Source organism: Polyodon spathula, chromosome 40, assembly GCF_017654505.1.
Source record: "Polyodon spathula isolate WHYD16114869_AA chromosome 40, ASM1765450v1, whole genome shotgun sequence".
NCBI classification, from domain to species: domain Eukaryota; kingdom Metazoa; phylum Chordata; class Actinopteri; order Acipenseriformes; family Polyodontidae; genus Polyodon; species Polyodon spathula.
This window is the reverse complement of record NC_054573.1, coordinates 2,320,842-2,347,618: the sequence shown is the minus strand read 5'-3', so window position 1 is coordinate 2,347,618 and position 26,777 is coordinate 2,320,842. Positions and strand designations below refer to the sequence as shown.

General features: G+C 47.3%; 1 protein-coding gene across 1 annotated transcript in view; it reads left to right on the top strand.

Annotated features, from left to right (window-relative positions):
• Positions 1 to 26,777, top strand: part of LOC121304837 (ryanodine receptor 1-like) — a 79,910-nt gene extending 53,133 nt beyond the window's left edge. The window contains exons 69-103 of the mRNA XM_041236247.1: positions 2,028 to 2,198; positions 2,660 to 2,719; positions 2,817 to 2,951; positions 3,834 to 3,946; positions 4,990 to 5,089; positions 5,578 to 5,727; positions 7,282 to 7,388; positions 7,671 to 7,722; positions 7,882 to 7,944; positions 8,264 to 8,363; positions 8,829 to 8,908; positions 9,223 to 9,299; positions 10,056 to 10,129; positions 10,358 to 10,438; positions 10,638 to 10,726; positions 11,088 to 11,216; positions 15,108 to 15,305; positions 15,979 to 16,060; positions 16,558 to 17,885; positions 18,313 to 18,380; positions 18,635 to 18,815; positions 19,199 to 19,285; positions 19,505 to 19,732; positions 20,392 to 20,522; positions 20,650 to 20,692; positions 21,123 to 21,253; positions 21,605 to 21,665; positions 22,068 to 22,214; positions 22,372 to 22,506; positions 22,653 to 22,809; positions 23,308 to 23,311; positions 23,906 to 23,966; positions 24,572 to 24,672; positions 25,240 to 25,291; positions 26,281 to 26,777. Of these exons, the coding sequence (XP_041092181.1) occupies positions 2,028 to 2,198; positions 2,660 to 2,719; positions 2,817 to 2,951; positions 3,834 to 3,946; positions 4,990 to 5,089; positions 5,578 to 5,727; positions 7,282 to 7,388; positions 7,671 to 7,722; positions 7,882 to 7,944; positions 8,264 to 8,363; positions 8,829 to 8,908; positions 9,223 to 9,299; positions 10,056 to 10,129; positions 10,358 to 10,438; positions 10,638 to 10,726; positions 11,088 to 11,216; positions 15,108 to 15,305; positions 15,979 to 16,060; positions 16,558 to 17,885; positions 18,313 to 18,380; positions 18,635 to 18,815; positions 19,199 to 19,285; positions 19,505 to 19,732; positions 20,392 to 20,522; positions 20,650 to 20,692; positions 21,123 to 21,253; positions 21,605 to 21,665; positions 22,068 to 22,214; positions 22,372 to 22,506; positions 22,653 to 22,809; positions 23,308 to 23,311; positions 23,906 to 23,966; positions 24,572 to 24,672; positions 25,240 to 25,291; positions 26,281 to 26,376 (4,872 nt within the window). The 3' untranslated portion in view covers positions 26,377 to 26,777. The remainder of the gene's footprint in view (positions 1 to 2,027; positions 2,199 to 2,659; positions 2,720 to 2,816; positions 2,952 to 3,833; positions 3,947 to 4,989; positions 5,090 to 5,577; positions 5,728 to 7,281; positions 7,389 to 7,670; positions 7,723 to 7,881; positions 7,945 to 8,263; positions 8,364 to 8,828; positions 8,909 to 9,222; positions 9,300 to 10,055; positions 10,130 to 10,357; positions 10,439 to 10,637; positions 10,727 to 11,087; positions 11,217 to 15,107; positions 15,306 to 15,978; positions 16,061 to 16,557; positions 17,886 to 18,312; positions 18,381 to 18,634; positions 18,816 to 19,198; positions 19,286 to 19,504; positions 19,733 to 20,391; positions 20,523 to 20,649; positions 20,693 to 21,122; positions 21,254 to 21,604; positions 21,666 to 22,067; positions 22,215 to 22,371; positions 22,507 to 22,652; positions 22,810 to 23,307; positions 23,312 to 23,905; positions 23,967 to 24,571; positions 24,673 to 25,239; positions 25,292 to 26,280) is intronic.

The window sequence follows — 26,777 nt, the reverse complement described above, 5'->3', positions numbered from 1 at the left end:
TAAGCGCTGATCATAACTGAACCGCACGTCGCGTCAAGCCTCGCTTATTTTAGGAATTATTTTGGTGTCAGGAATCAAATCTCATTCCTGTTTTTTTTTTTTTTTTATTTGATCAAATCTCACTGGTTTGGGTATTTTGATCTTGGCATCGCTGCAAATATATTATAAAGTCATTTCAGAGGGCTGTGTCTCATCAATATCAGGGTCTAGTGCTGTATATTATAAAGACATTTCAGAGGGCTGGATCTCATCAATATCAGGGTCTAGTGCTGTATATTATAAAGACATTTCAGAGGGCTGGATCTCATCAATATCAGGGTCTAGTGCTGTATATTATAAAGACATTTCAGAGGGCTGGATCTCATCAATATCAGGGTCTAGTGCTGTATATTATAAAGACATTTCAGAGGGCTGGATCTCATCAATATCAGGGTCTAGTGCTGTATATTATAAAGACATTTCAGAGGGCTGGATCTCATCAATATCAGGGTCTAGTGCTGTATATTATAAAGACATTTCAGAGGGCTGGATCTCATCAATATCAGGGTCTAGTGCTGTATATTATAAAGACATTTCAGAGGGCTGGATCTCATCAATATCAGGGTCTAGTGCTGTATATTATAAAGACATTTCAGAGGGCTGGATCTCATCAATATCAGGGTCTAGTGCTGTATATTATAAAGACATTTCAGAGGGCTGGATCTCATCAATATCAGGGTCTAGTGCTGTATATTATAAAGACATTTCAGAGGGCTGGATCTCATCAATATCAGGGTCTAGTGCTGTATATTATAAAGACATTTCAGAGGGCTGGATCTCATCAATATCAGGGTCTAGTGCTGTATATTATAAAGACATTTCAGAGGGCTGGGTCTCATCAATATCAGGGTTTAGTGCTGTATATTATAAAGACATTTCAGAGGGCTGGTTCTCATCAATATCAGGGTCTAGTGCTGTATATTATAAAGACATTTCAGAGGGCTGGATCTCATCAATATCAGGGTCTAGTGCTGTATATCATATACAAATGTGTTTCTCTGAATGTCACATGCAACTAATAACTTTATCTTGATTGCCTGTGTGTTCTTAGTTTTTTAAAACTAAACAATCCTGCTGAATTTGCAGTGGAAATGCTTGCCGACTGCCTGAATGTTTATTAGACTGTTTTATTTTGCACCCCCCCCCCCCCCCCCCCCCCAATAAGAAATAGATGAACCCCTGAATGAAGACGAAGGATTGTGAGAATGATAGTAAGGGCTGTATTATCAGTAATAGCTATCTTATAGGGAACTGCTAAATAATGTGATATCCAGTGTTTCCAAACAGAAGTAAAGATAATTAACAGATAACTGATTTTTTTCTGGTAACCCCCAGCTCCCGAGCGGCGTATCCAGTAAAGGCGCTCCGCGTGGAGTGCAGGATGCGCCCTATAGCCTGGAGATCGCAGGTTCGAATCCAGGCTATGTCATAGCCGACCGCGATCAGGGGGTTCCCAGGGGGCGGCACACAATTGGTCGAGCACCGCCAAGATAGGGAGGGCTTAGGTCGGCAGGGCAATCCAAGGTTCAGCGCGCACCAGCGACCCCCTGTGGCTTATAGGGTGGCTCTGCAGTGGAGCCATTCAGATCTGTGTTGTCCTCCGGCACTATAGGTCAGGTGGCTTCGCTGTGGCGCCGCAGTGGGAAAAATGATGGATTGGAAGGAGCGCGTTTCGCATAATGCCTGTTCCAGCCTCCATTTGCCAGGGGGTTGCAAGGGGGATACAAATAACAATTGCGTATTCCAAATTGGGTAGAAAACCAGGGTAAGAAAAAAAACATTGGCGTCTACTAAATTAATCAATAAAAAGAAAAGGTAACCCTTACATAATTAACAGTGAAACTCCCCCGTCCCCTCCCCCTCCTCTTGGTATCTTCTGATGTCCTTTGTCTCTTCCCCCCTCCTCCGTACTACTCTTGGTATCTCCTGACCACCTTGTCTCACCCCCCCTACTCCTCTTGGCGTCTCCTACCCCCTTCCCACTACAGTCTGGAGGCTCTGACCAGGAACGTACCAAGAAGCAGCGGCGGGGGGACCGCTACTCTGTGCAGACATCCCTCATTGTGGCCGCTCTCAAGAAGATGCTGCCCATCGGACTGAACATGTGCTCCCCGGCCGACCAGGAGCTCATCAACCTGGCCAAGCTGCGCTACTCGCTGGTCAGTGTGTCTGCCCGTCTGGGACCGGGGAGGGGAATAGGACTCCCATTGCACAGCAGCTTCACCCATTTGCCAAAGTTTTACTACGAGCTTGATTATAATAATAATATCTTTAGTTTTATATAGCGCCTTTCACAGTGGACCACCATCGCCATCGCTCGTCTGCAGGACGGAGCACAAGGAGGTGAAGCGACTTGCTCAGGGTCACACACTGTGTGTCAGTCAGTGGCAGAGGTGGGATTTGAACCAGGGTCCTTCTGGTTACAAGCCCTGGACTTTAACCAGTGGACCGCACTGCCTCCTAATTAGTGTGTATAGGCAGGAAGTGTATAGGCCCTATTATTATTATTATTGTTGTTGTTGTTGTTGTTATATATAAGGGGACCTGTTAATTTAAGTCTAAATCTTATACCCACAGACCTAATTTATTATTTTTCTGTCTCCTTATTTCTGTCCGGCAGAAAGACACTGACGAGGAGGTGAGGGAGTTCCTGACTAACAACATGCACCTGCAGGGCAAGGTGAATCCTAACCACACATCACACTTCAAACTCTGTGAAAACGTCCAGTAGGCTGTAACCCCAGTAACTAACCCCCCAACCCCTTCTTTCTCCCCAGGTTGAGAACTCCTCCATTCGCTGGCAGATGGCTCTCTATAAGGAGCTGTCCGGGAAGGCAGAGGACTCAGAGGATCCTGAGAAAGTGGTGAAGAGAGTACAGGAGGTGTCCGCGGTGCTCTATCACATTGAGCTGGTGAGTGGCCTGCTACAGTATTATTAGTATTATCATTATTATGAATTAGTCATTCAGCAGACGCTTTTATCCAAAGCGACTTGCAGAGACTAGGGGGGGTGAACTCTGCATCATCAACAGCTGCTGCTGCAGAGTCGCTTGCAATCGGACCTCGTTTTTTTACGTCTCGTCTGAAGGACGGAGCACAAGGAGGTTGAGTGAATTGCTCAGGGTCCCACACAAGGCGAGTCAGTGGCTGAGCTTGGAGTTGAATCTGCTGGGGTCCAGACCCTTTCTCTAACCGCTGGCAGCAAAAATGACTGCAGCTGCTTCTGTGAGGATTATGTAACAGTTATATTCAAATGATCTATTTACCTCAGTTAAGCTATGTTATTAATGGACCAATGAGAGGCTGTAGCTATGGTTGCCAAGGAAAACATTTTTCTTTTTTTTTGTTAATGGCGCCAGAATTTAATGGCGTTATGTGAGCAACCCTGGCGCTAGAATCTAGTGCCAAATTTGCACCCTTGACCTGTACCTAATATTGAGTCTGGCCACATTTGCCCTGATCACAGCCTTGACGTGGCATAGACTCCACAAGGGGCTGGAAGGTGGTGTTTTTTGTATTCTCGACTGGATTGAGATCAGAGGATTGTGCTGGCTGAGGAAAACGCAGAGATATTTTAGATAAAGTGTACCAACCGGGAACAGTTCACCTCTTGGTGAAGCGAGATGTATCCCGGATCTCAAACGATGCCGTTTCATTTATAACATCCATGACACTGCGGAAGTGCGATTCGATCGCAAGTATTGCAATTTTTTTTTTTTCTAAAAGTCTGTCTTTTTAGTTAATGCTGTACCCTGTGCCCCCTCCTCCCCCTCCTCCACGCCCCTGTTCCCTAGACGGAGCACCCCTTCAAGTCGAAGAAGGCAGTCTGGCACAAGCTGCTGTCGAAGCAGCGGAGACGGGCGGTGGTGGCGTGTTTCAGAATGACCCCGCTCTACAACCTGCCCAGGTAACCTGCCTCATTCACTATCCCCACGAACAGCACAGAGTAGAGGAGCTCATCTACCAGCCCCTTCTCAAAGTGTAGTAAAGCACAGAGAAGAGAATGAACCAGCCCCCTTCTCAAGTGTGAAAGCACAGAGAAGAGAAAGCACAGAGAAGAGAATGAACCAGCCCCCTTCTCAAAGTGTAGTAAAGCACAGAGAAGAGAATGAACCAGCCCCTTCTCAAAGTGTAGTAAAGCACAGAGAAGAGAATGAACCAGCCCCCTTCTCAAAGTGTAGTAAAGCACAGAGAAGATAATGAACCAGCCCCCTTCTCAAAGTGTAGTAAAGCACAGAGAAGATAATGAACCAGCCCCTTCTCAAAGTGTACCGCTTGGTGAAACCCATTGTAAATCCAGTCAGTGTATTGTAAATTTATCACTATATGTCTTTTTGTAAACTTTTATCAGGACGCTTAACAGGAGGTAAGGATGAGAAACGCAGAGACTTGTGTCTTTATGAAATATTCCAGTTTACGTCTGCATCCGCCAAAGTGTGCATTGAGATTAGCATTGCATTGAGATTAGCACTGCATTGAGATTAGCATTGCATTGAAATTAGCATTGCATTGAGATTAGCATTCCCAACTGTCCTCGCGTTACGGGATTCCTTCCAGGGTCGGAGTCCATTCCTTTTCTTCAATTCCAATCCCGTTTTCCAATTTTAAAATCAATTCCCAGTTCCAGGTCCAATCCTTTTTATTGAACAAACATACATACAGCTGGTCATGCAGATTGTACAACTTCTCAGCAACACCTGCAAAACTGGGGACAGAAATAAGACTCCTGTCGCACAGCGGTTTGATCCAGTCCTGGTTTCACTACAAGTTTTATAAGACCCAGGTGTGGGGGAGGTGGGGGGGTAGGGGGCTAATAAAGCTGGTAGTAAAACCTGGAATGGATGAAACTGCTGTGCGATAGGAGTCTTTATTTCTATCCCTGGTAATTTGTCTTTTTAAATGTTCCCAAGACGTTGAACTGCCCTCCCACTGTTCTGCTCCTTCTTGTAGAGCCAAGTGTAGCTATTTCTACCTGGACTCCTACCGACTGAACTGGCTGACAAAATCCTTCGAGGAGACAGATTTCGAGCCCTTAGTTCGCGTCCTGACGGTAAAGTAGCCCTGGAAAGGCCCCCCTGGGCCAACCGCTGCTTAACCCCGCTGGCGACCTCATTCTCTGTACAGTCACAGTGCATCCTGATTGGTCAGCCCCATCCATTGCCCCGCCTCCTGACCACGCCTCCGGGAGAGTCTGCAGCATCTTCTGACCAATCAGGGAGGCTGAAATTGTACAAAGATTTTTTTTCTTTTTTTTTTTTTGGTCGTAATTCCTCTCACTAACAGGACATAATACCTGCTGGCTCTAGACTGTAACCCAGCCTCTCTACGTTCCCTTCCAAATTTGTAACCATTACCGTCTGTCTTTAGGCGGTAGATACCCATACGATAATGGTTACATTTCTCTTTTAGGGAACCGGGGTTGTGATAACGTTTTAACTGGTTTTAACTGGTTTTGCGCTCCTCCCTCCTCCTACCTTCCTGCTCCCCCCTTCGATCTCATCTTCCCCCCCAAACACCCCCCCACCCCTCCCCCCCCAGGACAGAGCTCGAAGATGTACAAAAGAAGGGAGGCGTTTCCTGCCCCATAGATCGCACCCCTTCCCCGCCCCCCCCCCCCCCCCTCAACTTTGCTCTTGGATTGGGACGGAGGGCTACTTGTTTGAGGACAGAATGATCAACGACCTGGCAGTAAGTTCCCATCCTAAACGACAGGCGAAACCACTTCCGGGTCAGGGCTAGTCCTGGCGCTGTGCTGGCCAAAAAAAAAAATTCTGTTCGTCTATCAAGATTTTTCACGAGTTGTTTTAATAGCTAGTCTGGTCTTAAAGGATCCCAGTGATTCAGCAGCAGCAACGTTGCTAGGTAACCTGTTCCATACCCTCCCCACTCTCTGTCAAGGTAGAGAGAAAGTTGGATTTTGAGGGGGAGGGGGAGGAAAGGGGAGGGGAGAAGAGAGGGAGTGGCAGGTGAAAGATGTTTGCGATTCAGGGGAGTTTAAAAGTCGGCCTGCCTCTGTCCACTGTGGGAATGTGTACTGTACTGTGGGTAAGTGCAGTGCGTTGCTTTTGTGGAGAGATTAGCCCCTCAGTATTTCGATTACAGTGCCTTTTGAAGTGATGTGTGCGTTTATTTGTTAATTTAAAGGTAAAATATCTATCTATGTATCTACCGGCTGTGGACGGGAGCTCCCAGGGTGTGGCGCCGCCCGGGGGGGAAGGAGGGTTAGGTTGGGCAGGGTGTCCTCAGCTCACCACGCACCAGCGCCCCCCTGTGGTCTGGCTGGGTGCCTGCGGGCTTGCCTGTAAGCTGCCCAGAGCTCTCCTCCGACGCTGTAGCTCAGCGTGAGGCGGGCGGCTGACGACACACGCTTCGGAGGACAGCGCGTGTTCGTCTTCGCTGCTCCCGAGTCAGCATGGCGCTGGTAGCGGTGAGCTGAGCCTAAAATACAGTTGGACATTTCAAACGGGGTAAAATCAATTGCCGATTTACTAAATAAAATTTTTTTAGCTAATTGAAACGAGGTACGCAGTCAAAAGGATTCGACCGGACGCCTTTCACAGTGTCTTCAGTCAAATCGTTTGCCATTGAATTTATTACATTTCTTTTAGCGTTTCTCAACTCAGCGCTGTTGAGTTTTAACAGTTACTTTGAAAGGACACGAAGGGTTAATGTCTCCTGTCCCCTGGAGAGAGGGGTCTCACCTCAATCATCCCAAACCCTGTTTGCACCCCCCTCCCCCCCACCCCCTTACTTTAGACCCTGTCCTAAATAACTATTCTGCAAACACAGCTGTACTAATCTCAGACCGCTGTGTACATGTAGATTGGAGTGTTAAATCTTTTACTGCAGTGTTTACTGATTCAGAGTGCTTTGAGGGAGGAGGGAAGCAGTGTGGCTCTAGTGGTTAGAGCTGGAGAGGGACTGGGAGGGAGGGAGAGAAGCAGTGTGGCTCTAGTGGAGCTGAGGAGGGACTGGGAGGGAGGGAAGCAGTGTGGCTCTAGTCGAACTGAGGAGGGATTGGGAGGGAGGGAGGGAAGCAGTGTGGCTCTAGTGCACCTGAGGAGGGACGGGGAGAGAGGGAGGGAAGCAATGTGGCTCTAGTGGGAGTTGAGGAAGGAATAGGAGGGACTGAGAGGGAAGGGAGGGAAGAAGTGTGGCTCTATTGGTTAGAGCTGGGGAGGGACTGGGAGGGAGGGGTCATGTCTAAGTTTTTCTAAGTGTGCTGTTTTTTGTGATGGACAGAAATCTGGAGAGGAAGAGGAAGAGGAAGAGGAACCCACTGAGAAGAAGCCCGACCCCCTTCATCAGCTCATCCTGCACTTCAGCAGGACTGCACTGACAGAGAAGAGGTGAGAGGAGAGAGGAGAGGAGGGGGAGAGGGAGAGGAGAGAGAGGGGGGAGGGGAGAAGAGAGGAAGTAGGAGAGGTAAGGGAGGTGAGAAAGAAGATGAGGAGAGAAAAGGAATGGGGAAAGGAAAAGGTAGACAGTAGGGTATATATATATATATATATATAATTACTGTAAATTAGGTATTATATATGTCAAGTAAGGTGCATAAACCATTAATAGACAGCTTGTCTGTGAGCTGTGATATCACTAAACTATGACATCACTGATCTCTCTCATTGCAGCAAACTGGATGAAGACTATCTATACATGGCATATTCTGACATCATGGCTAAGGTGAGTAGGTGTGTGTGTGTGTGTGTGGAGAGAGAGACCTCCCTTTGTAAATGTTTGGCAGAATGCCTTTTGAAACAGGGTTGGTACTGCTGCAAGTTTACACTGTACGTCTCCAAAATGTATTAAAACATGTTTTTTCTTTCTTTTTCTCATTTTCAGAGCTGCCACAGCGGGGAGGATGAAGGGGAGGGGGGTGAAGAGGGAGAGGAGATGTCCTTCGAGGTGAGGGAGGAGAGAGAGGAATGGAAGGGGTGGAGGGGGGGGGGGTGCATGGTAAAGAGGTATTTTAAAACCTAGCTGTTTCAGGCTAGCTCAGAAGCTAGTTTCCTTAGCAGACGTATTTATTTCTTTATTTTGTCACCCTTGCCCATTGCGTGACCATGTTGTTGTTTCTCTCCCCCTCACCTCTCCTCTCTCTCCGTAAGAGCGTGGACCATGTTGTGGAGGCGGAGGCCTCTTCCCTCCCTCTCTCTCTCTCTCTCTCTCTCTCTCTCTCTCTCTCTCTCTCTCTCTCTCTCTCTCTCTCTCTCTCTCTCTGCAGGAGAAGGAGATGGAGAAGCAGCGTCTCCTCTACCAGCAGGCCAGGCTGCACAATCGCGGAGCTGCTGAGATGGTCCTGCAGATGATCAGTGCCTGTAAAGGTAGGGCTGCTGCTGGTCACCCAGATACCGGAAAAGTCTAGCAGAACTAAACAAAACATGCTGCTTCACTGTAACCTATACTGAAAGCACAGCACAGTGTGATACAGCACAGTGAAAGCATGGTAAAGCATAGGCAAGCATTGTAAAGCACAAAGAGGTCTGGTAAAGCATAGGGAGGCATTACAAAGCATAGAGAGGTCTGGTAAAGCATAGGGAAGCATTGTAAAGCACAGAGAGGAGTAGTAAAGCATAGGGAAGCATTGCAAAGCACAGAGAGGTCTGGTAAAGCATAGGGAAGCATTGTAAAGCACAGAGAGGTGTGGTAAAGCATATTTTAAAAAGTGGTAAATGGTAAATGTGTAATTAAACCACAGTAAAACCATTGGAAAATTGTTTTGGGTGACCCTTTCTGCCTGCATCAGCTGTAAACTCATTTGTGCGTGTCGCTCCCCCCCCCTCCCCCAGGTGAGACGGGCTCCATGGTTGCCTCCACTCTGAAACTGGGAATCTCCCTCCTCAACGGGGGCAACTGTGAGGTGCAGCAGGTGAGCCAGTCCGGGACAGCGCTGCCTTTACCAGGGAAACCATCTGCAGGGGCGCAGGGGCAAGGCAGGCACACAGGGGCAAGGGAGGCACACAGGGACAAGGCAGACATACAGACAGAAACACTGCATGGTAATGCAATGGCAGTGCAGACAGACAGGGGCACAGCAATGGCAATGCAGACAGACAGACAGACAGCAGCACTACAACGGAACTGCAGACAGACAGCCAGTGACACATTTAATGTGTGGAATTCATACATTGAGCATAATTGTGATCCCCTGTATCTCTGTCTGTGTCTCACTCTCTCTCTCAGAAAATGCTGGATTACCTGAAGGAGAAGAAGGAGGTGGGGTTTTTTCAGAGCACCCAGACTCTGATGCAAACCTGCAGGTGAGGGTTTCACAGCAACCAAGCCCTGCCGCAGCATGATTTCAAAAGTGCAGCTCTGATTCATCCTCTGATTGCATTTCGGGTCCATGTGACCCCACACGATGGTTTCCATTTTGTTATCCTGTAATATTTTTTGACATTTTCTAGGTCGGGGAAATTATTAACAGAAAATAAGAACGTCTGAGATGTTTTTTTTTTTAAACATGTTTTTTAGAACTGGTCTAAACGAGGGTTATACAAATCTTTACAAGGCTTGATGATGATTATTATTATTATTATTATTATTATTATTATTATTATTATTATTATTATTATTATTATTATTATTATGTCTGGAAATGGCTGCACCTGTCTGGAGATATTTATTCTCTACAAATATTTGTTCCAATATGTTTAGAGATGTTCGAAAACTACTACTAAGGCTAATAAATTATTATTATTATTATTATTATTATTATTATTATGTCTGGAAATGGCTGCACCTGTCTGGAGAGATGTTTATAAACGAGGGTTATACAAATCTCTGCAAGGCAGAGGTTACTTGAGACTCATTTTCTCTGCAAGTAACAACATCTCTGATGAAGATCTTCAAAAAGGAGCTCTTGCGGACCTCAAGGTGACGCCTGCAGGGCTTGCCTTTGTCCTCCAGGAGCTGGCAGCTCTCCGACCTCCGCTGATCAGTTTTGTGTAGTTTTTAGGGGAGCTGTGATCTGTGGAGCAGCTGCAGAAACCGTGTTCCTGTGTGTGTGTTTGCAGCGTGCTGGATCTGAATGCCTTCGAGAGACAGAACAAAGCAGAGGGGCTGGGCATGGTGACCGAGGAGGGGACGGGTAAGTGAGCAAACAAATTAAAAAAAAGCATAGGAAGTTTATTTTGCCCGTCCTGCCGTCCTGCGCAGGCAATACTCTGGGATGCACTGCCCTTGCAGTTTCTGACCCCTGTCGTGGGTTGAAAGCTCTGCAACCACTCCAGCAAAGGAGCCTTGGTCTTTTGTATAGCAGTTAAGGGGGTGATATTCAAATCTCCAGCTAACTTGCCCCCTGTCGCTCTCCGTACAGGTGAGAAGGTGATGGCGGACGATGAATTTACCTGCGACCTTTTCAGATTGCTGCAGCTGCTCTGTGAGGGACACAACAACGGTGAGGCTCTCCTGAGAGTCATCTTTCACAGCGCCTGCTTATCTATCTATCTATAATAGACAATTAATAAGTATATACAGGTAGTAAGCGTTATAGTCAGTGGTGAACCTGTCAGTGTATGCTGATAAACACGTTTGCAAGTTTTGCCCTTCGCCCACGGGAGTCCTGCAGGAACGACGTTTGATTTTTCTCCCTTCAGATTTCCAGAACTACCTGAGGACTCAGACAGGTAACACTACCACGATCAACATCATCATCTGCACTGTGGATTACCTGCTCCGACTCCAGGTACAGACAGCCTGGTTTAACCCAAAACTGGCACAGACAAATATCTCGTCTTCTTTTTAGACTTGACCGCTAATAAGGACATGCATTAGATTCGTCTTACCTTAAATAAAATTACTAGAGTCCAAGTCTAAAAGGAGAAGAGATTTTTGGAGTGCGCGACCAACCCCTCCTCTACGCAGTTTATATGTCATTGCTGCTAACTATTTTCTGACTCTGCAGAGACATTATATATATATATATATATTATATATATATATATATATATATATATATATATATCCCCTAATCATTTCACTATGCTTTCATGTAACTTGGAAGTCCTTTTATATTCTGTATGCATTCTCCCTTCTATCCCACCCAGGAGTCCATCAGTGATTTCTATTGGTATTACTCTGGGAAAGACCTCATTGACGAGCAGGGCAAGAAAAACTTCTCCAAAGCAATGACCGTCGCCAAGCAGGTCTTCAACAGCCTGACTGAGTACATCCAGGTGAGACTGACGGGTCAACCAATCCATCGATCAATCAGCCAGATCCATCCATCGATCAACCAATCCATCTGTCAACCAATCCATCGATCAATCAGCCAGATCCATCCATCGATCAACCAATCCATCTGTCAACCAATCCATCGATCAATCAGCCAGATCCATCCATCGATCAACCAATCCATCTGTCAACCAATCCATCGATCAATCAGCCAGATCCATCCATCGATCAACCAATCCATCTGTCAACCAATCCATCGATCAATCAGCCAGATCCATCCATCGATCAACCAATCCATCTGTCAACCAATCCATCGATCAATAAGCCAGATCCATCCATCGATCAACCAATCCATCTGTCAACCAATCCATCGATCAATCAGCCAGATCCATCCATCGATCAACCAATCCATCTGTCAACCAATCCATCGATCAATCAGCCAGATCCATCCATCGATCAACCAATCCATCTGTCAACCAATCCATCGATCAATCAGCCAGATCCATCCATCGATCAACCAATCCATCTGTCAACCAATCCATCGATCAATCAGCCAGATCCATCCATCGATCAACCAATCCATCTGTCAACCAATCCATCGATCAATCAGCCAGATCCATCCATCGATCAATCAATCAATCAACTGATCAATCAATCAATCAGCCAGTCCATCAGTCAACCAATCCATCGATCAGTCAGCCAGTCCATCCATAGATCAACCAATCCATCAGTCAATCAATCAGTCAGTCAGTCAACTGATCGGTCGAGTAATCAAGCTGCCGTTCGTTCTGTCTGTCAGTCGATCAGTCAGCTGATCAGCTCACTACCAGAGCAAGTCCCATTCGTTCTGTGCAGATTTAAACATGCCATGTACCAGTCAGAAGCAAATCCTGTTTATGACTGAAAGGGTTCACAGAGACTAGAGCAACCCGTTTCAAGGTTGCTGTTTTAGTGTTTAAAGGGTATATGAGGACCTTTCTATTTTATTGTGTTAAATGTTCCCATGTGTCGCTACAACTGTTTAAGTAAAGGGGTGTGCATTGTTTTAATTAATTATTTTTACATTTTGACCACTTTTTAAAATTTTAATTGCATTCCACTGCCTCCAATGTGGCTTCGCATGGACCTGCACGGACTTCTACATGCGAGGCCATCTTGGAGCTGTCATAGAAACAGCCAGAGAGGCTGCAATTTAAAAGTGAAAGTGGTCTAGATTTATGGTCACTTTAACCAGTGTATTCCTCCCTGGGACACCATAAAGGAGGGACTGGGGTGGGGGGGGGGGGAGAGAGGTCCCGGGGAGTCGTGACCAGACAGTCCCGTCAGAGACCGAGTGTCGTCCGACACCCTTCGTCACCAACCAAAGGACGTGCCCAGAAGCGAGTGTACTACTACTTCGAGCGGGTCCATCACTAGCTCCTTACACACCACCATCCATCCACACAGTCCTTCAGACAGCCAGGGCCACAGGCTGACTGATAATGAGAATCATGAAAAAGATAATAATATTAATAATGATGATATCATCATCATAATAATAATAATAATAATAAATAATAATAAAATTCATAATAATAATAATAATAATAATAATTATAATAATGTTTTATAGTTAGTATGCATGCATACTCTCTCTGCACTTGTTAAATTAACATTTTTAATGTTAGTAATGACAGTGGTCCATTGTTAAATGGTCATTTGATCTTGTTTTGAACATACAAGTAAATCACCCTGTCCATCAAATGTGTTGATTGTGCGTCACGCCTTGTGCATTGGGACATGAGTCTGTAGCTACACACCTTCTACTAAAAGCAGAGCTGGTTTCTCACTGCAGATCACAGCTCAGTGGATGAATGGCTTTACACTTCCTAGCAAGCCAGTGGCATTTGTCGATGGTCACTAACCTGGATTGACTGACTCTGTAAAAGGCTACCAATCTCTGGCAAGCTGCATTACAGCCCACAGTAGACTGGACTAGCATGTACTGACTTGTATTGTGAGAGATGCGGTCAGGCATATAGAGTGTGTAATTCAATATGTTAGAGTACCATTATTCAGCAGGTTTCGTTCGACTTTCTAGAGGGAGGGTGATGCAAAACGTTTGACCAGAGCTGGACGGTACAAAACTGTCTGCTTGAAAAATAAAGAGGTCTCTCTCCCTGTCGCAGTGTCAGTATCTCAGTATCAAAAGAGCAAAAGAAAAGGGAAAAAAAACGAGTGATTGCTAGCTGGAAAATATTGTGAAAATACAGTGCAAAACTTTTCTAAGCGATTCATCCAGACTGTAGAGCTTTTATACAGATCTTGTGGAGTTCTCAACATTCCCTGACTTGGAGAGACGCAAATGCAAAAATGATTTGAAAAATGTTTCTAACTAACATTTTGATTCCGATGTGTAACAGATGCCCCACCCAGCCGGATCCCGGAATGGCGTAAGACCCTTTCTGTCATGCAGCTGCCATCTCATGCATAGTCTCACGCAATGCAGCGCTGGGGGGGGGGAGGGGGGGAGTGGGGGGGTGTCTATCCGCGCTCTGAATGCGAACAGCTTGGGTGCAATTATGCAGTTTAGTGTCTCAACAGAGACGGTTGACTTTGCCTGCTTGCTGGAGGACGGCAAACACATTCTGTACAGCTCTGTCACCGCAACTTCATTGCTTTATTTACTCATGTATTTTCATTTTTATTTTTTTTAATGTAACTACACCACCAATCACTTTGTAGAGGAGAAACACACTGCTGCCCAATAGATAGGGGCTGAAGGGCGGGGGTTTGTCAGAGGTGGCGTGTGTGTTTGTCACTGGGCATTTATATATCTGTCATTCATTCTTTTTCTAACTTGCCATCCACACACAATGCCCACTATGTGCTGGATTATAAACTAGAGGGGCTTCACTAAGTCAGCAAAAACTTTGAACGTAGGTTCTGTTAATATATATAAAACTGGATTATAAACTAGAGGGGCTGTCAATCTGCAATAGAACAAATAATTATATTATATGTATACATATATGTTGGAACTTTTCGATATCTATATTTTCAGGTCCTGAAAAAAATTGTAGTTATCTTTTTGATGTCATGCAAACTGCGGAGAATAAACTGTTAGTGGTAGAGTGACAGCTCTTGACATCACCATGGGAACTAATAATTTTGTACCCTTATTCATAATAATAATATTCATTTTAATAATTATAATAATAATAATAATAATAATGTTGTGAACCCGCTTACATTCACAGCCTCTTACATAACAGATTAATGACAAACAGGAAAAATGCTTTGCAAATCAATATAACAGAATGATCGTTCATCCTTAACTATAGTAGAGATCTGGTAAAGCATAGGGAAGCATTGTAAAGCACAGAGAGGTCTGGTAAAGCATAGGGAAGCATTGTAAAGCACAGAGAGGTCTGGTAAAGCATAGGGAAGCATTGTAAAGCACAGAGAGGTCTGGTAAAGCATAGGGAAGCATTGTAAAGCACAGAGAGGTCTGGTAAAGCATAGGGAAGCATTGTAAAGCACAGAGAGATCTGGTAAAGCATAGGGAAGCATTGTAAAGCACAGAGAGGTCTGGTAAAGCATAGGGAAGCATTGTAAAGCACAGAGAGGTCTGGTAAAGCATAGGGAAGCATTGTAAAGCACAGAGAGGTATGGTAAAGCATAGGGAAGCATTGTAAAGCACAGAGAGATCTGGTAAAGCATAGGGAAGCATTGTAAAGCACAGAGAGATCTGGTAAAGCATAGGGAAGCATTGTAAAGCACAGAGAGGTCATCTATGGTAAACATGGTTATTTTGGTACAGGTAGCTGGAATTAAATTTGATTGTTTATATAAACCAGGTCATTGAGAAAGTCTAAAAAGTGTGTCAAAGCTTTAGGGTTACTATCAATTAAATGAACAAAGCCCATTTTGCTACAATTTACAAGCAAGTACATGGGGGTTTGCATGTACTGTACACACACACACACACACAGACACGTGCAAACGCATGCGCACACACACATGCACACTTGTTGTATCTGTCTTTTTTACTCTGTATTTGTTATTGGAATGCACACAAGGACCACTTTTGGACTAGAACTCACTGTGAGGTAAGTCCAAGAGAGAGAGAGAGAGAGAGAGAGAGAGAGAGAGCGAGCGAGAGAGAGAGCGAGAGAGAGCGAGCTGTCAGACTGAGAACGTCAGTCATGGCGTCACAGACTCATCCCACGGTCATGTACGGCACCAGCCATCACAGGCAGTCCATTCCACCGGCACTGCTACATCCCATGAAGAGACCCATTCACTTCTATAAAGCAATCGGTCAGCTTTGCTTCATTATAATGAGTGTGTCGAATCTTAATGTCACTGTCTCTTTAAAACATGGTAGCATTTCAGTATGAACTGTGACCATGGCTGGATTCTCAAAGGCGGTTTTATCAGGACAGAGGAAGGTGGGAGAGAGAGAGAGAGAGAGAGAGAGAGAGAGAGAGAGAGAGAGAGAGAGAGAGAGAGAGGGGAGAGAGGGGGGGGGAAGGACCTCGAATGTTTGCAAAGGGCACGAAGCAAAGGCTTGAATCTTTACGGGGTCTCCAATCTCTGGTAAAGGACCTCGAATGTCATCTTATACCGCGAATAACAGAAGAAGATGTACGGGACTGTTGGATCGCTCTTTGGGTTTTACTGCAGTGTTTTGAGGCAGTCTGCTGTGTGGCCTCGCTTGTTCTGGGGTGCTGGGCTGTGCCCCCACCCTCCCTCACTGTATCCTTGTTGTTTCTGTTGCAGGACTCGAGCCAGATCGGTTTACTGAAGGAGCTGCTGGACCTGCAGAAAGACATGGTGGTCATGCTGCTGTCCCTGCTGGAAGGTAGACAGTGATACCAAATACAAACATGACAGGTTAATTTAAAAAAAAAAAAAAAAAAAAAAAAAGTCTTGGTCACTGACCACTCAGTGTTGACAGGCATTGCAACCCCGGTCAGATTTTCAAAAATTAATATTTCTGAGTGATTTATTTATTTATTTTAAAAGGGCTTTGTGAAGGCAGTGCTTTCCAAAGATGAGATGCCATGCCTGATCCCATATTTAATCTCAATTTAGGGATTTGTAACCCCTTCCTGGAACACAAGGAGTCGAGCGCTTGTTGTTCAGATAGTTTCTTGAGAGCGACTCGAGTACCACAAGGAGGAAACTGACAATTTGGATGACTGGATCCAACCTGTCAGCAAATTTGTAGCCCTGTTTCGTGCACCTCGTGGCAAAAATAAGAAAGTTACCATAATTTTGATTTGTGGGGTCATCTCCCTTGTACCTTAAAATAATGAAAGTAGACCCATCATTTGATAACCCTTCTTCCCTCACCAGGTAACGTTGTGAACGGGACCATCGCCCGTCAGATGGTGGACATGCTGGTGGAGTCCTCCAGCAACGTGGAGATGATCCTCAAGTTCTTCGACATGTTCCTGAAGCTGAAGGACATCGTGGCTTCCGACGCTTTCAAGGATTACGTGACCGACCCCCGGGGGCTGATCTCCAAGAAGGACTTCCAGAAAGCCATGGACAGCCAGAAGCAGTACTCCCCCTCGGAGGTCCAGTTCCTCCTCTCCTGCTCCGAGGCTGACGAGAACGAGATGATCAACTACGAGGAGTTCGCCAACCGCTTCCAGGAGCCCGCCAAGGACATCGGCTTCAACATCGCCGTGCTGCTGACCAACCTCTCCGAGCACGTCCCCCACGACACGCGGCTCCGGAGTTTCCTGGTGCAGGCGGAGAGCATCCTGGGGTACTTCCAGCCTTTCCTGGGGCGGATCGAGGTGATGGGTCCCAGCAAGAGGATCGAGCGCATCTACTTTGAGATCAGCGAGACCAACCGCGCCCAGTGGGAGATGCCTCAGGTGAAGGAGTCCAAGCGGCAGTTCATCTTCGACGTGGTGAACGAGGGCGGCGAGTCAGAGAAGATGGAGATGTTCGTGAACTTCTGCGAGGACACCATCTTCGAGATGCAGATCGCCTCGCAGATCTCGGAGTGCGAGGAGCAGGAAGGGAAGGAGGAGAGCGACGAGGAGGAGGGAGCAGGAGGAAGAACAGGAGGAGGAGGAGGAGGAGGAGGAGGAGAGGAAGGAGGAGGGGACGGGGAAGGAGGAGGCGATGCCACCGAGCCCGGGTCTGCCTTCTCGGAGTTCGTCAACGGACTCCTGGAGTTCCTGGGAATGTTCACGTTCCGGAACCTACGCAGGCAGTTCCGCAGGCTCAAGAGGATGACCCTGAAGGAGATAGTGGTTGGGCTTTGGTCCATCTTCTGGGCTCTGCTGTTGGGCATTCTGCAGTTCGTCTGCAGCTTCTGCAAGGGCTTCTTCCTGCTGGTCTGGACCACCCTCTTCGGGGGAGGGCTGGTCGAGGGAGCCAAGAACATCACCGTGACGGAGATCCTGGCCAGCATGCCCGACCCGACCCAGGACGAGGTCCACGGGGACCTGCCCAGCGAGGGGGGGAGCAAGGAGGAGCAGGAGGCTGCAGGGACAGTGGATTTGCTGGACCCCTCGAAGGGGGAGGAGACCACCGACGACTCAGCTGACATGTACGGGATGGAGAGGAAGGAGCTGGGACCCCCCGGGGGGCTGGGAGATATGGGGGAGCCCACCACCGTCGAGCCCCCCACCCCCGAAGGAACCCCGATAGCCATGAGGAAAGTGGTGAGATCTCTTTGGTTTTTTGAGTCGCTGTTTTTTGTTAACCAAGGTAGTCTATGAAGGCAGAGAACAGCGGCCGTCCAGGTAGCTTCTGTAGCGATTTGCGGGGTTTTGGGAAAACTCGGTACCGATGGCTGGATGACACTGGCATTTAGTAATCCCTTATATACAAGTTTACCATAGCAAAAGCATAGCAAATGCTGTAAATGCATGGAATAGCCTACCAGGTGGTGGAAAACACTGGGAACTTTTCACTTTTCACTGGGACTAGACTCTGTCCAATCCACACAGGCCCAAGCTTGACATTCGCTTGGAATGGTAAATCACCTGAGTTCTGTGGAACTCAGGTGATTTACGCTGAGTCTCTTTCTGGTTGTGTGTGTGTGCAGCTACTCTGAAGCCCACATTAATCTCTATTTATTTATTCAAGCAACCGGACCATGAGACACAAGAAACCAAAGTGATCGAGGAGCCCCTACCGGAGCTGGAAAAAGCAGAGTGAGGATCTCTCTCTTTTTCTACACACTATCCTCCCTATCTTGTTCCCTCTCTCTCATGGACACCTGCTCTCTCCCTGCGTCTCGATCGCTCACACACACACACACACACTCGTTTTCTCTGCCCTTTCTCGCTCTCCTTCTCCCGCTCCCTTCTGTTTCACATTCCCTGCCCCCTCTCTCCTCCTCATCCTCACATACCCCCTATCCCTCTCTCCTCCGCTTATTCTCACTCTCTCTCGCTCTCCCTCGCAGTGTGGAGAATGGAGAGAAGGCAGCGAAGGAAGGGGGCAGGCAGGCGGAGGAAGGAGAAGAGGAAGAAGAGAAGGAGAAAGTGGCACGCAGGAAGAAGACAAAGAGAGAGAAGAAGCCGGCAGATTCCGAAGCTGGGTTCGACTTCTGGAGCGAGGTGGAGATTCAGAGGATCAAGTTCCTGGTAAGAGTCCGACGATACAGAAATCACAAATCAGAAAGTGTTAGCTAATTCATCCTCAGCTCTCACAGGCTAGCACCCCAGGCGTAGAATATAATCATTTGTTTTGTATAATTTGTTATAAGAACATTTCTAAAAAAAAAGCATTTTTTATTTGTTAATAGTAGTTCATGTTTTTTTGTTAAGCTGTTGAATATGTGAAAGAAACTCCATTCTAGACGTTTCCCACAGTAAAAGCAAAGCAGAGTAATTAAGCACAGTGAAAGCATGCTGAAGCACTGGTAAAAACACAGCAAACTTTTATAAGGGGTGTACTGTTGGCTCGAAAGGCGTTTTGGACCCAAAAACAACAAAATATCAACATTTTTCTTTTTCTTCCTTTTCAGAACTACCTCTCCAGAAATTTCTATAACCTGCGCTTCCTGGCCCTGTTTGTGTCGTTCGCTCTCAACTTCATCTTGCTGTTTTACAAGGTACAGCTCCACGCCAGGGCTACGGTCAGCCAGAACACACACCGCGCATGCAGAGGCATCGCTTTATTGGTCTGACTGACCAGGGGGGAGGGGGCAGAGGCTGGGCGTGAACCGTCCGTCTCCGGATTCCGCGAGCGACGGCCTTAACCTCTATGCAAAAGAGCCGGACTTGTCTGCGTTCGTGGGTTATAGAGCTTTCAACTTTTTTCTTTTTTAAAGGTTTCAGAGTCTCCTGCTGGTGACGATGATTTAGAAGGCTCGGGTCTGTTCGAGCAGGAGATGGAAGGATCTGGGTTCGAGGAAGGAGGGGACGAGGATGAGGAGGGCGCCGTGGTCTATTTCTTCCTGGAGGAGAGTACGGGATACATGCAGCCCACCCTCTCTTTCCTCTCCATCCTCCACACTCTCATCTCCTTCCTCTGCATCATCGGATACAACTGCCTCAAGGTAAGAGTGCGGGGGTGCTTGTCCGTCGAGGGCTTGGGGGTTAAGGAAACGGGCTTCATCCCAGGAGGTTCCCGGTTCTAATCCCAGCCACTGACTCGCTGTGCGTGACCCTGAGCAAGTCACTTCACCTCCTTGTGCTTCGGATGAGAAAACCATGTCCTATTGCAAGTGACTCTGTGACAGCAGTTGTTGATGATGCATAGTTCACCCCCCGAGTCTCTGTAAGTCACTTTGGTCTAAGTGTCTGCTAAAAGACTCATTTAATAATACTGATTAAGCGTGCCAGGTGACTGGCTTATCCCATCAAGAGCCATTTCCCTGTTAAGAGTCTTCGTGAATTCAATGACAGGTGTGTCTTCAGTGCCTGTGTCTTAATGGAAGTTAGGAACTACATTTCCTGTCATCCTCCTGCTTGCTGGTAAATCCATCTCAGTTACATGTGTGAGCAGGAGGATGATGGGAAATGTAGTTCTGAGAGGTCTGTGCGGGTACAAAAAAATAAATAAATAAAACAATACACACACCTTACTTATACAGTTGTAGCAACACATGGGAACATGTAATACAATTAAAATAAAATAAAATGTACCCTTTAAGCAGGGCTGAGTCTCTGTAAAGCAGTGTTGAGTCTCAGAGCCACAGTCCCTTTCTGCAAACAGGTTCCGCTGGTCATCTTCAAGAGAGAGAAGGAACTGGCCAGGAAGCTGGAGTTTGATGGTCTCTACATCACTGAACAGCCCGAGGACGATGACATCAAGGGACAGTGGGACAGGCTGGTCCTCAACACACCGTAAGGGACCGGGGAGGACTGAGGCAGGGGGGGGGGATACAGGTTTGAAATAATAATAAGTGTACTAATAATAGTAATTGACTTTTTTTTTTTTTTTTTTGTATATATATATATAATACGTCTGCAGCTCTTTCCCAAGCAACTACTGGGACAAGTTTGTGAAAAGAAAGGTGAGCTGTCTGTGTGTGTGTGTGTGTGTGTGTGTGTGTGTGTGTGTGTGTGTGTGCTGAGAAGGGACTGGGAGGGAAGCAGTGTGGCTCTAGTGGAGCTGAGGAGGGACTGGGAGAGAGGGAAGCAGTGTGGCTCTAGTGGAGCTGATGAGGGACTGGGAGGGAGGGAAGCAGTGTGGATCTAGTGGAGCTGAGGAGGGACTGGGAGGGAGGGAAGCAGTGTGGATCTAGTGGAGCTGAGGAGGGACTGGGAGGGAAGCAATGTGGCTCTAGTGGAGCTGAGGAGGGACTGGGAGGGAGGGAAGCAGTGTGGCTCTAGTGGAGCTGAGGAGGGACTGGGAGGGAAGCAGTGTGGCTCTAGTGGAGCTGAGGAGGGACTGGGAGGGACAGTGCTCTCTTGACCCCACATGCCCTGCCTTTCTGCCCGCAGGTTCTGGAGAAGTACGGTGATATCTACGGCAGGGAGAGGATTGCGGAGCTGCTCGGGATGGACCTGGCCTCTCTGGATATCAGCTCACAACACGAGAAGAAGCAGGAGCCCGACAGCTCCATATTGTCCTGGTGAGTCTTCCATCGCTTCTGTACAGGGAGAGATAATGAAGGCTCCCCTCTCCTCTACCTCCTCCTCTCCTCTCCTCTCCTCATCTCTCCTCCTTTCCTCCTCTCTCCTCCCTGCTGCTGTCTCCTCTCCTCTCCTATACTCTCCTTCCTCTCTCCTGTCTCCTCTCCTCTCCTTACCTCTCTTCTCCTCTCGCCCCTCACCTCTCCTCTCCTCTCCTCTCCTTCCTCCTCCCCTCTCCTCTCCTCTCCTCATTATGGGTACATGGAATGGGGGGTGAGGGATGAAGATCTCCTGACACAGGAGAGAGAGAGAAAGCCACGATGATTATTGAAGGATTTGTCTTTCCACAGGATCACTTCAGTCGACATCAAGTACCAGATCTGGAAGAATGGAGTGGTCTTCACCAATAATGTGAGTAGCGCTTTATAACACACGGTGTTTTATGTATGTAAATTAGTATAAATAAATGTATACAGTTATGGCCAAAGTTTTGCATCACCTAGAATTTTAGGATTGAGACATAATTTTTTTTGTCATCATGTAATCAAAGAAACTGCAAAATGATATTGCAATTTATTGCAATGTGTGTCTGTTGTTTCCCTCCTTCTCCTCCTCTCTTTATTTCTCCTCTCTCTCTCCTCACTCCTCTCTGTCTCTCCTCTCTCTTCTCTCTCTATCTCCTATCTGTCTCTCCTCTCAACTCTCTCCTCTCTCCTCTCTATCTCTCCTCTCTCTGTCTCTCCTCTCAACTCTCTCTCCTCTCCTCTGTCTCTCCTCTCTCCCCTCTCTCTCTGTCTCATCTCTCCATTCTAGTCCTTTCTCTACTTGGTTTGGTACATGGTCATGTCGATGCTCGGTCACTACAACAACTTCTTCTACGCCTGTCACCTTCTGGACATCGCCATGGGCGTGAAGACGCTCCGCACCATCCTGTCCTCCGTGACACACAACGGGAAGCAGGTAGGGGGCGCCAGCGAGCTTCCGGGAACACTACCAGTCGAAACATTTAGCATTGAATTTGTTGAGTTTCCTAGTGTTTCTGTTGAAAGCATTGAGATAGACTTGTAGTGGAAACGTGAGTGTTTCTATGGGAGATGATTTGCTGTCTCTCCTGCAGCTCATGATGACTGTGGGGCTGTTGGCAGTGGTGGTGTACCTCTACACCGTCATCGCATTCAACTTCTTCCGCAAGTTCTACAACAAGAGCGAGGACGAGGACGAGCCAGACATGAAGTGCGACGACATGATGACTGTGAGTCCCAGGAACTGGGTGTGTGCGTGTGTGCGTGTGCGTGTGCGTGTGTGTGTGTGTGTGAGTGCACGTGCGCGCGTGTGTGTGTGTTTTCCGTGTTTCCCCTCGCCCCTCCTTTATCTCTCTCTCTCTCTCTCTCCCCGCAGTGCTATCTCTTCCACATGTACGTGGGGGTGCGGGCGGGCGGGGGTATCGGGGACGAGATAGAGGATCCCGCGGGGGACGAGTACGAGCTGTACAGGGTGGTCTTCGACATCACCTTCTTCTTCTTCGTCATCGTCATCCTGCTGGCCATCATCCAGGGTGAGACACAGGGGGGGTAACCATAGCAAAAACACAGATTCTAAAGTCCAGGAAAATGTGGGTTTCATTTTATTTTAAACAAAATGTGTTTGCGCCGCTTGCTCAGTCATTTCGAGTAAAACTGCCTGTACTGTCTTTGAAATCTGCCTTACCTTTGTCTGGACACAGTCTGGACACACAGTCTTGCCTTAGAACATAAGAACATAAGAAAGTTTACAAACGAGAGGAGGCCATTCGGCCCATCTTGCTCGTTTGGTTGTTAGTAGCTTATTGATCCCAAAATCTCATCAAGCAGCTTCTTGAAGGATCCCAGGGTGTCAGCTTCAACAACATTACTGGGGAGTTGATTCCAGACCCTCACAATTCTCTTGCCTTCTTCACTGACCAGCACAGTCGCTTACAGGACAATTATAACCCATCTAGTGAAAACTGATTGAAAAAAACCTTGACCACAGTTAGCTTGAAAAGTCTCCTGGAAGCAGAAATAAAGTAAAGAAGGAGTGTGAAGGAAGAACCACTTTCACCCCATGCATGCAATACAGAAGGCCATTGCCACAGACTAACTGAAGAGCTTTAAATGGGTGTGCTTACCCCCCCCCCCTGTGGATGCACCCGAGTGCTGAGGATGACCACAGCATGAAAGACAGGGTGACCGTTAAGATAGAGAGGGGCTGGGTGGGTTTCAGTCGGGGAGGGCCGAGCTGGAGTTGGATTGGAAGGTTGCCAGCTGGAGGGCAGAGAGATTCCCCCCAGATGGTGGGGTGTTCCAATTTGGGGTTTACACTGGCGAATTCGGGGCGCACAGGGATGATGGAGGAAGAACAGAAAAGACTTCAGTGGGGAACAATTTCTTGTTGATTTGAATTTGGTTTTCAGAGTGACTCAGGAGGGAGCCTTCTAGGCGTAGTGCTCTCCCCCCCACCTTTTCAGATGGGGAAGCAAGAAACAGGCCGGCCGCGGGTTTCGCTATATAAGGAAAAGCGGCCCAAAGCCGACAGTTGTTGTCATGACAGGCCCACTCAAGAAAATAACTCCTGTGGGGCATGTATGTGATCTGTTCTTGTCGTTCTGTTCCGTCTTTAGCAACCTAGAAGAGCAATTGTCACCGCGGTGGAGAGCTGAGAGACCAGCAGGAGCAGGTGAAGGAGGACATGGAGGTGAGTCTCTTCTATAGGGAGCAGCAGGGCTGGGTGTTCTCAGAGCCAGCATCGACGCACTGAAACAGAAGCCTTTGATTGCACTGAGCAGTGATGCACTCTGACCTCCTCGCTCCCTATCGTGTATCTGCCAGTACCTGGAAACGTTTAGACAGAATCAGACAAGCTGTTATTATAGAACTCTATAGGGTGACAAATATACATATGTGGGGTTCAATTTGGGGTTTACACTGGCAATCGGACAGATTTTATATAAGTGTGTTTTGTAACAGATCTGTTGAAGACGCTGAGAAAGACTTCTAGTGGAAACATCTGTCATTGAATTTGTTCCGTTTCTTTCAGTGTTTCTATTGAAGACACTCAGAGAGACTTCTAGGCGAGTGCTCTCCACACCTTTCAGAGTGAAGCAGAAACAGCCGCCTGGGTTCGTGTGGGTCGCTGTTCTCCTCCACAGAGTCTCAGAAAAGCAGCAATCAGCACAAACCCGGGCAGATGCCTCTTCTCTCCTTTCACTCTGAAGGGTGGACACCAGCGACCCTTGTCCGATTGTCCGCCTCTCTGCGTGGGTCCGGCGGGCTGACCCCATCTCTCTTTGCTCTCCTCAGACTAAGTGCTTCATCTGCGGGATCGGGAGCGATTACTTCGACACGACTCCGCACGGCTTTGAGACCCACACGCTGGAGGAGCACAATCTGGCCAACTACATGTGAGTCTCACGCCAGCCACACACGCAGCTACGACCTGCAGCTTTGCACCGCCCTGCACAATGAACTCATTCTGCTTGATGAAGTGAAATGAAGCCTGCTGAAATAATGTTCACGTATTGAATTGCACACTGCTTTGTAGTTTTCCAGATGCTTCACAGAGACACTAACGAAAATTTGAATAGCGCGAGATTTCGAAATCTAACCTGGAATACCGCTGTACCGTTGTTTTGGCTTCCGGTAGACTTTTGCGCTATCGTTTTTTTTGTAGTTATTTTTATTACATGATATTAAATAAAAGATCTACATTATGTTCATAAATTTTTGGCCAGAGCTGTGCCTGCATTCTCATTCGAAGGCTGAACACATAGCGCTATAAAGGGGACCACTGTAGGGTTATCAGTAGTCTTATGTAATCACTAGTAGTGATAGGGTTATGTGACTCCATGTTGCAATGCATCAAAAACAAAACAGCAATCCTTATCGGAACTGGTACCTTCAAATAAATTCTTTTTAGGTCATTGTAATCTTTTCTTTCTTTCATTAAATTTTTTTTCTTTGCTTATCAGGTTCTTTCTGATGTATTTAATTAATAAGGATGACACAGAACACACAGGGCAGGTGAGTTCGGAAGCGACTGCTCTATCGCCCTTCGTCTCTCGCTCCCACTCCTTTCTGTCTTTGTCTACCCCCTCATTCCCCCCCTTCCTTTTGCCCTTCCCTCCCTCCTTCTAGAGCCCCCCCCCCTCGTTACCACCCCACTCCTCTCCGTATTCACAGTGTCACCCATGAACAGTCATGTCTGGTCCCCATGCAGGGTGTCTAGACTGTTTCTCTTCTCTTTCTCATGCTGGGCAGCAAGATCTGCTTTTCACTCTCTTCTGTCTCCCCCTCTCCTCTCCCCCTTTCTCTCCCCCATCCTCTCTACTCTCTCCTCCTTCTCTCCATTTCTCTCCCTCACTCCCCTCTGCTTTCCTTCTCTCCATTTCTCTCCCTCACTCCCCTCTCCTCTCTATCCCCCTCTCCTCCTTCTCTCCATTTCTCTCCCTCACTCCCCTCTCCTCTCTATCCCCCTCTCCTTCTCTCCATTTCTCTCCCTCACTCCCCTCTCCTCTCTGTCCCCCTCTCCTTCTCTCCATTTCTCTCCCTCACTCCCCTCTCCTCTCTATCCCCCTCTCCTTCTCTCCATTTCTCTCCCTCACTCCCCTCTACTCTCTAGCCTCTTCTCTCCTCCTCGCTCCCTTTCTTTCCCTCACTCCCCTCATCTCTATCCCCCTCTCTCCTCCTCCTTCTCTCCTTTCTCTTCCTCGCTGCCCTCACCTCTCTATCCGCCTCTCCTCCTTCTTTCTGCTTTCTCTCCCTCACTCCCCTCTACTCTCTATCCTCTTCTCTCCTCCTCGCTCCCTTTCTTTCCCTCACTCCCCTCGTCTCTATCCCCCTCTCTTCTCCTCCTCTCCTTTCTCTTCCTCTCTGCCCTCTCCTCTCTATCCTCCTCTTTTCTCCTTCTCTCCTCCTTTTTCTCCCTCAGTGCCCTTGCTGTTCTCTCACTTGCCTGTTTCTCTCTCCTCTCTTTCTCTCACTCTCCTGCTCTCCCTCTCTCTGTCTCTCAGGAGTCCTACGTGTGGAAGTTGTATCAGGAACGCTGTTGGGATTTCTTCCCGGCCGGAGATTGTTTCCGGAAGCAGTATGAGGATCTACTGGGATAAAAAAAATAATAAATACTGGGAAGGATGAAGGACGCTTGACACACGAACAAACAAACAAACAACCAAACACACACACATTGCCCTCCTACCCCACAGTGCCAGAGAATACAGAGAGAGAGAGAGAGAGAGCGCTAATACAAATTATAAATACTGATCGCCCCCCCCCCCCTCCAAAAAAAATTGGAAAACTGCATTGTTTGTTTTCCTTGCGTTACCCAAGAGAAAAAAGAAATGGTACCGTCTCTGCTAAGCCCCACTGTCATCTACGCTTGCAGGAGCACTGGGTTTAGTGGAGGAAGAACCAGTCTGTGTGATCCAGAAACCACCATGGTAAAAGCATGGTAAAGTGTAAAGCACAGAGAGATCTGGTAAAGCATAGGGAAGCATAGAGAGATCTGGTA